Consider the following 12,097-nt stretch of genomic DNA (forward strand, 5'->3'; position numbering starts at 1 on the left):
TGCCCGCAGAATCAGACGTGCAAAGACGAAAGCTTGTGGGAGGTCTGCCGACGAAAAGCTCGCCGTCTCACTCCCTCCACCAGAAGTTCAACTTCCACAGCCACCGCCAGACAAATACAGAGGATATTGGATGTGAGAAGCGCGATGAACAGTTCGGCAAGGAGAACCCGCTTCAAACTGCCATGAGCCACCTCAAAGGCAAACACCCAACCGCTGAGGCACGAGCAATTGAGTATGACGAAGCGAACGGGGGCCCAAAGTCCAGGGTGAAGCGACGAGGATGAGAGGAATAAAACCAAGACCTTTCAACCTGTCGCCTGACGTTCTGCTGACTACGCTGTAGCACAGCCTCCCCTCTACAAATACCACATTGGCTCCCGAATTGGAACTGCTCAGCCTCCACGCAGTCTATGACCACCCCGGGCCCGGGACCACTCACGGCATTGTCGAGCAAGCGATTGTCAATCAGTTTTAAAGGGCATATCAAGAGAAACCACGACGTTTGTGATGCGGAGGACAGTCCTCCGACTTTGGCAACAACAAGTACCTACAATTGCAATGTAGAACTACAAGGGGGCTATTGAACGTTCATCACAGGCCGTATCCTATCCTTAGACGGCTTCATGACCGAGTCCTCAGACCAAGGCCTGGACTCACAAACGGTGTCCCGCACTGTCATCAAGAAGGAGTCAAGTGTAGCAGCTTCGCAAAGCCACAGGGTCGCCAGTGTAATAGAGTAATTGGTATGGCTAAAGTAAGGGAGCATGAGCGCCTCATGATGACCGAACAAAGTCACCCTGGAGCAGGGGGCGGACCACCCATCCCTCTCTTCCGAGTGGTGTCAGCAGATGATGGAAACTTTTACTGCCGACGGGGTCCCAAATGATCTAAAGGATGACTTCGAAACTCGGTGTGTACACCGCATGACCCGTTGCATATCACTGCTCTTCTAGCCACTTGAGCGTGACGGTCGATACTGCTAGAAGCACTAGCGACGTCCCAAACGAAACGAGCCTGGGTTGAGAGCCTACCGGCCATCACACGTCCATGCCATACAGGCACTCCTGTAGCAATGGATGCCTCTTCCGCCTGGCACAAAGTCAACGCAAGAGAGGTTCCAAGAGTAGAAAGAAGATAACGCTGAGGAATGGACGGAGCTGGTAAGCCTTCTGAAACCTGGCATGAATGCGTCTCAGTTCACGTCAATCATCCAAAACCCCCAGGCACTATGCTCGGAAGGGTTGGGAACGTCCATCTTATGAGGAGAGAGACATCTTTGGTAACGAGATACCAAAGACAGGAGAACAAAATCGCAGGTGACTTAATTCAGCTAATCCTGTGGCTTCTGTGTTTGCCCTACCCAACCCAAATAATCTCGCCTTGGCTACGATTCCGATTCCGGCGGGCCATTTTGAATGAGCCTCAGAACATCACTCGAAACAGAAATTTGGCTTGAGCTTATTATTATTCCTTTGATATTTACACACGGCAGTGTAGAAGATATGGAGACTTGCACTGGCCGGACACCAAGTACACCCTTTGGCCTCCATAAACTTCAAGGTAAGAAACCAGAGTCATACTACACACTATATAGTAGCTAATATTTCCAAAGGAAAGCCAGAGAAGAAATCCTATGAGCCGAAGAAATCCGAACCCCCTATATCATCACTTGAGACTTCTCATTGGGGAAGTTCGAATTGGAGGTCACCAGGAAAGGCAATTCTTTGTACGCCATAACTACAGCAACCACCGACGAACTTAGCAATGGGTCATACACAACAAACTGTCGGTATGCATCAAGACTCGGCTTCTATCAGTTGGTTTGGCAAATATAGTCAGTCAACAGCTTGAGATGCTACGCATAGATCGGGGAGGTGTGCGCAGCGGCCCTCAGCCAATCACCCCCCGACCTGACTTACTCTGACACGCTCTTTACATGCGCCGAAAGTGCTGGCCTGATTGAACTCGATGTCTTTTCTTGAGGGATGAGGCCTTGGCTGATCACGCTCGAGGAAGCGACTGGTGACAAGGCTGGGAACAACGTTGGATCAAGGCACTACAAGATCGAATTCGAGATGCGAAACAAGGTCATTGGCCGGGACCTAGAATGTATGCGCTGCCTGATGACAACCAAGATGCAATTGAGAAAGTGAACGGCCATTTCAGCCGACTGCAGCGCGCTTCACCCCCAATTGGTTCCGGTCTCGCAATCGCCAAGACCAGCAGATCCCGCTTCGCCAAAGGGTCGTCTACTCCCGAACGCCTAAAGGACCAAGAGACCACTACTGCCAACGCAGGTTTCTCTGTTCTAATACAGGGTCTGATTATACGACCTCCACCGAGATCTTACCCCCAGAACCTTACTGCGAAGAGGTACGCGTTCACTCAACACCGCAAACTTCACGAAGCAAGGATCATCTACCTCCCAGTTGTACCTGCGACGCGGAGGTGACTCGGCTCAACGTCCGTGTTATTCTTAGTAAAAGTTCAAGCTCTGGATCTTCTCAGTGCCACCCTTAGGTTAGTTCCGGCTTCAGTATAAGGGTTAGAAAGTTGATAAACTGCTCTTGCACCTTGATATCGGGAGTAGCTCAACTCTTGGAGTACCAGGTCCCAAGCCCAAATGATCACCACTCAGACCTCGACAACCAAGAGATATGATCCAAAGCTTGCAACTACCCTTCAACTCCAAGGCGATGGGGTATATTCTCAACATATTTAAGCTCATGGTTCCGTGGAAAAAGGATATTAATGAATGGCGAACTCAGGAACAAATTGCCGAGATCAACAAACTGTGGTCGATTCATCGCTAGCTTTGGGAGTAAACCGAGACTTTTTCAACTCGATGCCACTGATCTTCCTAAGCAAGACAGCAAGCAGCACAATTGGGAAGCGATACATTGATTGCAATGCCGCGAGGAACATCATGTTTGGGTTCCAGCATCAAATATCTCGACTACCTATCCTTGTCTCCTCACATCGACATCATGTGTGAGCTCTGTTTATCGAACAGTAAACACGTAAGGCCCCAATACAAACCGCTCAATCCCTGTGACTAACCACCTCTAGTCCATTGCAGGCAGGGCAAGAACAAAGTACCTAACGACACGGCCACATGACTTGACTCCTTTATCAGGCAGAAAGTCAAATTCCCTCTTCAACTACGCTGCGACGACATATCCCTATATCACAGCCTCAGTCAATGAGAGATCAGCCGTGGCAGTCATACGCAATGGAATCACAGGCTATGGAGATCAAGGTGCAGCTCAAACCATCAGACAAGCGGACCAAGTACATCTAGGTGCTTGTCGAAGCCTCAAGACTGCGAATGTCTTTATCTCCCGATTCTTTGAGACTTGAAGACTTCGCGAAGAGACCAGTAGCCAGCGTTTAGAAGAGCAGTGCCAAATCTCTTCCTTACCTACTACCATGATAAGGAATACTGCCACCTTTCGATACTACCTTTCGGTGCCAACTACCACGACATCATGCCGCCAGGAAAGAGCTCGGAGTTTGTATCAACGACAGAAGACCAGCCTCAAGCATCATCCGTCAAAGCAGATGCCTGGAGACAGTTTCTGATGATCGATCGAGAACATTACGAAGCGTTTGTCGAATGGCAGAACAGCAAAAGCGCTCGGATTTGATATCAACGGGAGAGGATCAGTTCAAAGTCTCACTCAAAGCAGATGCCTGGAGATAATTTCTTACCTTCTGATGCACAACAGCCACTTCATCCCCAGGTGGAAGCCTTGATTGCATGCAGCCATCACCTTGGAGGACTGCCTGATGACAGGAACTATGCAGCAGCATACTTCTCATACATTGAACATCCTGCGATATACCAAGGCTGCAGTAACAAACCCTTCCATAAAATTGACAACAAGCCAGCTGTGGAAGGAAAAACCCCTCCTCTCCCGCTACTTTCAGACTTGACGACTCAGCAAAGAGACAAGAAGAGTGCCAGATATCTTCAGCTCCCGCAGGTCTCGACCGAAGCAACATTACCCCTAGATTCGATTTCCACGAGCGGGATGCCCTAATCTGTCCACCTCACAATTCAGTATTCCACCTGACGGCGCACAATTACCAAGAAAGTGACACAGATAGTGTCGAAAATAATCTCGCCCCTCTCAACGCGCGTCTAGCCAGAAGAGAACAAGAGTGCTTCAAACAATCCAGTCGCGCTGCCCCTTGCCCGATTTCATGAGCATCGCGAAAGCAGAAGACAATCGCGAAATCGACCACCGAAGCTGAATACTACGCCCTCTCCATGAGGCTTGCGATTACACTGGAGATACCTAAAGCACTGTCGAATACTCGCTTTCCGTTGATGATGGTCACGGCGACCCTTTCAATGCTGCCACAATTGAGCGCTGAAAGACGTTGCCAAAGCCGTGCGGCAACTTCAACCGTGCAGACGGCAGTGAAGCTCACAAGACCTTAGCAGGCGAATACTTACAGGGCAAGTTTTCAAATACAAACGTGTTGTCGCTGTTCTTTGGAAAGTCCAGGTGGATCACTGCGTTCAATAAACATTTCGTCCTATCCGAGGAGCTGCAATCTTTGAGCTTGTCTTTGGATCGGACTTCCAAGACATGCTGTCAATTCCTTATAAATTGTCGCCAGCCTAGGACGTCAACTTCAACGTCAACTGGCAAAGAGTATCCAAGACACAACAAGCTGGTCTTTTGCAAATATTGTGACCCGGTCATATTTGCAACGGTTGGGATCATTGCCAGATACCAATATCCGAACAGACCTCCCTTTTCAGCTCAGCACTACTCATGTTACCACACACGGAGCCTCTTCAAAGAGGAACAAGACTTGGTACAGCTCCATGATGAGGCTCTGCCCACTGTGTCTCTTCTGACTGACCTGAAAACCACGCTCCAAATGATGGAGAATGCAGGTATCGACATTGAGAAAATGGTCCTGTCAGCCAACTGATCCCGTCAACCACCCAATACCCACTTCGACTTCAGGATTCAAGTGTGTTGACAAGTCGAATGGTCCAACTGGAGCTCCTCAGCCCGTGGTGTGCGCGGTAATAAGCGTGACTCAGCAACAACAGAGTTCTTTACTCGAGCCGAGCAAAGGACTGATAGATTCGCAATGGAATATTAGCATCAACTTAGAAGCCTTGAGATCTATGGACTCGCTCTTACCTTGAGAGTGGAAGCATCAAAACTCTAGATTCTTTATAAAGGAGGAGTTTAATCTGTTCGACCGCTACTTGGCAAGCAGAAGAGGCACAGCTTTTGCCATGCCTCATCAATGCCATTCACGGATAATACCAGCATCTGCCGCCAGAATTGATCTCGAGCTCTTTGTCAAGACCGCGGTAATTGCGGACTACATGGAGTATTCTGAGGCACAGTTGATGACATCCAGGGTTTGATTATCCAACATTGACGACCACAGGGGTGTCAATACGTTGGACAGCCCAACCTTGATGTTGTTTCATTCGGAAGAAGTGCTCGATTCGACAAAAAGCTAGGCCTGCCCGGAGAGCATTGAGCTGAATGGCCTCACTTTCACGAGTCACGCAGGGCAGCCGCCTATTGCAGGCTTTCGGACCTCAAATGAGAACAATACATACAAGCTATACATTGGCAAGTCGGACCTCCACACACGAAGACACCCTACAGCAAGAGGGAGTGATTATTTCTCGTCTAGATCGCCCGAAGACCAGAGCAAACTTGAGCGTGACTCTTAAGACGATACAGGAGAAGGATATAATTGGATGTCGCCTAGATCCAATCCCACGACTCGCGAGCTAGGTCTTGGGCCGCGTTCAATCCGAGCCATCTGAAAGTGTGATGATGGGCGTCGATCTGTGCACGGAACTCGACAATAACATCAACGATAACGACTACAGGGTGAGGAAGTGGCTGTCGGCAGCAAAATCAAGGCAGTAGGTATCACACCTGATACCATCTTCCTAGCATGGCATCAGAATTGCACTGATCACTTTCCCGAGAATCTCAACTTCGCGATCGACAAAGACCAGTCCAAAACCCGGGGTGGGGAATCGAGTTTACCCTTTTGGTAGCATCATTCTGGAAATCGCTGGACACAACCACAAAGAGTACGAAGAGCCCGACCTTGGCGAGTACAAACTCTAAGCCGCCGGTGTCATCTTTCAAAGAACTCGATATTGCAAGGCGCAAGTACCTCGTGGAAGAAGATGGAGATAGGTCCAACGCGCTTGCATCTATCACGAACAACCACGAGATCTTTACAGAAGTTCTTCTGAAAGGATCAGGTGCTTCTTCAAGGGATAGCTTAGCTTCGCCGTGGTGAATGAGATTGTTGGAAAGAAGAAAAACAACAGCCAGACGGGGCATCACTAGGTGCGCCATAGCCGCCTCGGTCGCCTCCTCGGTCGCCGCTTCGGAACCCTCCTCCACGGCCACCGAATCCTCCTCTAAAACCTCCACGGCCGCGTCCTCCGTCGAAAGAAGGATTATAGAGCTATTTATACACCAACACACCAACAGTTGGAAAGCATGCACTTAGCAATAATATCCTTGTTTGACCGACATCACAAACAAGAATGATATCTTTGGTCCTCGCGTGATATCACGAAGTGGTTCTCAGCGTTGCCACAGCGCGACTTGTGACCGACAAAACCATGTTCCTGGAGCCCTTTATACCGCTACTACGATATATTGCTATCTCCTTGCCCACATTATCAGTGATGGTGCGGTGGTCGCTAGGAATGTTGATCCAACAGTACCTATCTCTGTTGATCTTGGATACACTACGCCAGTTGCCAGACTATCGGTTAGTTTCAACAGAGACCACCAACGAGAAAGACTCATAGATCGCTCACTCAGCCACTCCTTATCTTGACTCTCCCAGAGAGAAGCTCAAGCAGGATGCTCCTTAGCAACGCTGCTCTCAGCCGCCTTCAATGGAACGTTCCAGAGCCGACAAGAAGAAGAAGGAAGTCGTCGGGCCGAAGGAGATGAAGGTATGCCTTTGGCCGGCAACGAGGAGGTGAAACATTACACTAACTATGCTTAAGAAAAGTGCAAGAGAATTTAGAATCGCATGAATTGTTGCGAAGAACACCAAAGAGCCATTCGAATCATGTTTTGAAGGACTCTTTACAGCTCAACCTACCGGTGTCTTGCATGTGGAAACCGTACATCTCGTGTGTGTACCATGTCCCCTGGACGATCGACCAAACCCTCACGGAAACTGTTGGTGTGAACTCTCGTCAATCGACATATCAAATATGTCCTACCAACTCACCCACTCGCCCTCACTATCCTCGCCCTCACTATCCTCGCCCTGTCCTACTTTTCTGCATAGCTATGTAACCAGCAGTCAGAAACCCGGTCAAGGCGCCCTGGCGTAGTCGTCGAAATCGCTTACACCTAGCAAGGCAAGAAGCTGAAGAACTTGCCAAGGCTTACATGGGCAGAACCGAAGGCAAGATCCAGCTCTTGTCAAGAAATTCAGCATTAACACAATACGAAGGCCTGCATCAGCGGAAGCAGAGGCGGGATCAAGGCTGTCATTGGCTTTGACATCAACACCAACAAGCAGTCAACTGTCACGGTCTAGAAGGCCAGATTGACTCCTAAGCCAAGAGGCGGGATCAAGGCTGTCATTGGCTTTGACATCAACACCAACAAGCAGTCAACTGTCACGGTCTAGAAGGCCAGATTGACTCCTAAGCCAAATGGACTAAGATTGATCCTGCAAGTTGAGCGAGTTATCAAGCGAGTCGTCCAAAGTGCATTACGTGCTTTGCCATTCTGCTTGGACACGAGGCAATGGCGAGGCATCTTCATTACTTCAACTTCGATATGCTCGTGATTGGGGCCGCGACTCTACCAACGAGTCATACCATGAGCAAATGCTTCATTTCGGACTTTGCTTACTATCGCCAATTACCCGTCCGCGTCGTTATATTCCATTCTCGCTAGGTTGAAACTCCTGTGCAAATTGCGAGTCCTCCATCACCCGCTGAGCAAGATACGGCTCGCGTGCCTGCCACTTCTCAATCTAACAACAAAACTACGCCCTCGATGCAGTTGTTAACTACAACAGCTTGACTATTGCCATCGACTTTGGCGAAACAAACTCTTCAGTGTCGTGGGTCTCGATACCCGCAGGCATCCCATCAGACACTATCGTCCTGGCTGCTCTCGCTAGGTCAAGCTTCAAACTTGTACCGAAGCAGTCTTGATCAAACAGGAGATAGACTTGTCTCTCGGCGGATCTGCTCTTCAGTTCTCCAGAGATTATCAACAAGATATAAAAGCTCTGCAATCTCAGTCAAACTGGGCCACGCCGACGTCCCCCACAACGAAGCCTTCGCCACATCTTCATGTCAACGCTGAGAACCGTCTTCTCCTATGCTAGTCAGCCTAAGAAGACATAGCGTTCATAATCCACTGGCAGCGCGTGAAAACGTCTAAGGGCTTAAAGTCTAGAAAATGCTATTAGGCCAAAACGGAAGGTCCTTCACATCTTGGAAGGCAGGTATCTCGAATTTAACCTCTTTACACAAAACACTGGCTTTCCTGTACCTTGTGGCTTGTGCAATCAACAAACTTTTCAAGCAAGTGCCCAATCAATTCTTGAGCGTCCTGATGGCAGCCCAGTGAAGAGAGGCGGTGAGGTAAAAAGTAAAAGAAGAAAGATAGGCCGTGCCGCATGGAGCTGTTTATTTCTACATGATCCCCTGACAGGAGGGCATGTAAGTGGTACATCCTCCAAACAGATCGGAAAACCCGAATTCCTGGTTTTCAAGCCCCTACTATATCACCCATCAGCGCCTCTCCCGAAAAGCACCACTGTACGTACAAGCACCTTTCATCCGCATTGTTCTCCCAGTCATCGACCATTATCAACACATTTGTCTCCAATACGCCACTCTACCACGACACGCTACTATCATCATCGTCGAGGACACGGCATTCCGAACGATCACAGATAGTAAGCAACCCGGAGTTGTGATGATCCAGAGAAAATAGAGTGTCTCGACGCGTCAATACGCACACGTGGTCAAACGTTACCTCGCCTTGCCCCTCAGAGCCCTCCCACAAACGCAGAACGCTGGCCACTGAGGTGAACGGCGATGCCGAAGACGACTTGGAGTTCAATGCAGCGAACTTTTCCCCTGCATCTCCTCGCCCTACACCTCGACATCCGCCTAGCAGCGCAGAAGCCAGCCCATCTTCTTAGCGCCAGGGAGAGCAGGTCGATATCATCACTACAGCCCAGATGGACGAAGAGATCGGCGATCAGAAGATTACAGACATTCCAGCAGTGAGCGATGGTATTACAGGGCCCCCAAACATGATTTGCCTTTCGATGGGCTCAAAGGTCTCGTCCGACATAGCCGAGCCCTTCCCGATTGCCAAGGACAACGCAGAGCAGAGGGTCTCGAGGGCCGCCATCTCGAAAGCACCGCGCATATTTTCGTGAGATCACGACTGCAGATATAGATGGGATCGCCGACAAGAAGCCGACTGAGATACCAGGACTTCCATCTCAAACCTCTCCCCTTTCATCCACCAACAAGTCTTTCCGGAACCAGAACGTGGGCGGCACCAAGGCGCTCTTGACCAAACACTCTGGAGCGGCCAATAGTATATGAGCTGTTAAGACGTCATTGCGGATGACCTAAGTCAGCGTCTTGGTACATGTCTAGTCTGAGCTCTGACGAAAGCTGGTGAAGAGAAGCCAGCGCATAGGTCCGAAAGCTCAAGCAAAATGAAGAGAGCCTTCAACGCGAAGACTCCATCACCAGACTCAGTGGCGCCCCAAAAACACACAGTCCTGCGGTTGGAAACTGGAAATCACGCCAGAGACATGTCTGTCCTTCCGAAGCTAAAGACGACGACGGAGTTTGATCGAGGCAAGCCCTCAACTCCACGCAATATCTGTTTCCACGACATGGAAGCCGAAGACCTGCAGAGCATAGGGTGCATCTCGTCTAGAGGTATATATCATGCTTCTCGGGATCTTCAGGACAGAATATACTGTCGCTGAGGCCAAAGCCTACGCCAATTTGAACGACAAGTGCGTACCAACCTTGCGAGGAGAAGTGGCAGTCACCACAGCTACCCTAGAAAGGCGAAAGGACTTGAGCGTATCGCTCAATGCAGCTGTGGATTCCCTGGTAGAGAGGTGTACAGACCAGACAAGCTCCCGGGGAAGCAAGACCAGCCCGTAACGGATCGATGTCATGGAAAGACCTGGGTCATGGTCTTGGTGTGCTTCATTCTGTACATGAATATTGTGTCTGTCTATTATGACTACGGACTCAGATCGAAACAGCAACAACGCATTGTTTACTATTGTGTTTACTTACCTGTTTTGACGGTTGACTTATTTGTCAGTTTCATGGGTTATGAGCCCGGTGGACTCGACATCCTATGGTCTCCAGGAACACCGCATACTGAGGGTGCTGAAAAGTAAGGAGTCCAGGAAAGACAAGGCAGTGATTTACTGCTCTCTCAATTCATTAGACACCAGCAAGTGGCCGCTACACCACCTGGATGTCTGAGGAGAAGGTCCAAGATAAGGCCTTGGGTCAATTGTTGGAATTTAAAACAGGCGTCAATAATATCCTCGGTTGAGATGCTGGAAACTGCAAAGCAATAGGTCCAAAACCAACACAAGACCAGCCGGTTGCTCTAATGCCATTGGATTAGACTGTCAGCAAGTGATTACCACAGTCAGGTCCTTAGACCATTCATTATTGTTTTCGCAAAGAACCTCTTGTTCCAGGTGTTGGATAGGAACTCGACTTTGGTCTTAACACACGTGGAAAAGCATCACTATTGAATGCACTCATATCCAGATGCGAAGGTGAAGCATTGCGCATCGTTGGACGATGTAACTGCGGATCAATCGCGTTCCAACGTCATGAGGAACAGTTCGCTGGCTCTCCGATCCTCAAGGAAGATACTCTGCAACCCTGCACGGCGAAAAGGGAGGGAATTCCACTGATAGAACTCAACGATGTCAGATCTCAATCATTAAAGAACGGCGACAGGCCACTTGGATGACGAATACATAAGAGTAGAGTCACAGTCAGTTGATGTGATGATTGGTACATTCGAGGCTCTCCTGAAGCCATCTCCGTCAGACACACCGAAGCAGCAACCGTCAGTAATGGAGAGTCAGAGAAGCTTGACTTTCACTTTGAGATAAACAGGGTGTTTCAACACAAACCCCTCAATCTCTCACATCGGCTCCTCGACCCTGAAGGAAAGCTCGCAGTCTATCTCGCATTCACAGGCATTGATGATCGACAAAATATCTTCGGGACCCGAACACCTGCGACAGAAACCCGAAGCGCAGACGTCTGAGTTCGGCCTACTCTATGGCGTTTGACGTCGTTATATAAGGCTACCTCGATCATATCGGAGCTGAAGCTTCCTTCATCAAAGGAGCTACATCTGTTACTGCCAGCCATGAAGGTCATCCAGTACGACCAATTCTCATTTAGCAGTTACAGGACTGTACTCCATACTTCAAACACGACAAAGGTCATCCCCAGAGTCCTTTCGAATCACAACCCCTCATTGGAAGTCGTTTATGAAGACCAAACAACTCCGAAAGAGAACATCACGAACGATCAACTCTTGGAGATAACGCTGAGGCGAACGATGGCGATAACGATAAAGGAAAATAAGTCAGTATTGTCCAAGGGGTGTTATCAAGCTTTATGGACAGATATTACACCAAATCGTGTCGCTCAGATTCTTCACCAATATTCCTCAAACCGAGATATCCTTATCTACATCCCAAGAGAACAGCTTCAGCAGATCTGTTCACTCTTCAGACACTTCCGATTGCGATTTGGCTAGAGCTATCCAAACCACATCCGGGATGTCGTTCATAAAAGACTAGTCTTGTTGGTGCGGCCGCCATTTTGAAGATCCGGGGTGTTTGTGGTGTTGAGCTAACCTTTCTTGGCCGAGGGATTGGAGCCTCTTATACGCCTCCAAGGCCGGCCAAGGAGTCATAATTTAAGTTCTTATCATATCAGCTTTATGCTGTAGCCATTGGTTAGTCATCGTGGTATTGATGTCTAAGTTGTGGGCTAGAAGTATTATTTGCA

The 12,097-nt window shown here is 49.1% G+C and overlaps 1 protein-coding gene across 1 annotated transcript; it reads left to right on the forward strand.

The window, feature by feature from the left end:
• Positions 1-2,107: 2,107 nt before the first annotated feature.
• Positions 2,108-3,301, forward strand: FTJAE_5056 (uncharacterized protein; the record flags this gene model as incomplete). The annotated part of the gene is made up of 4 exons (XM_037351525.1): positions 2,108-2,373; positions 2,509-2,520; positions 2,611-2,701; positions 3,137-3,301. The coding sequence occupies 4 exons, from the start codon at positions 2,108-2,110 to the stop codon at positions 3,299-3,301; spliced, it is 534 nt and encodes a 177-aa protein (XP_037207888.1).
• Between the last annotated feature and the right edge of the window lie 8,796 nt (positions 3,302-12,097).

Source organism: Fusarium tjaetaba, assembly GCF_013396195.1.
Source record: "Fusarium tjaetaba strain NRRL 66243 chromosome Unknown NRRL66243_c0000094, whole genome shotgun sequence".
Classification (NCBI taxonomy): Eukaryota; Fungi; Ascomycota; class Sordariomycetes; order Hypocreales; family Nectriaceae; genus Fusarium; species Fusarium tjaetaba.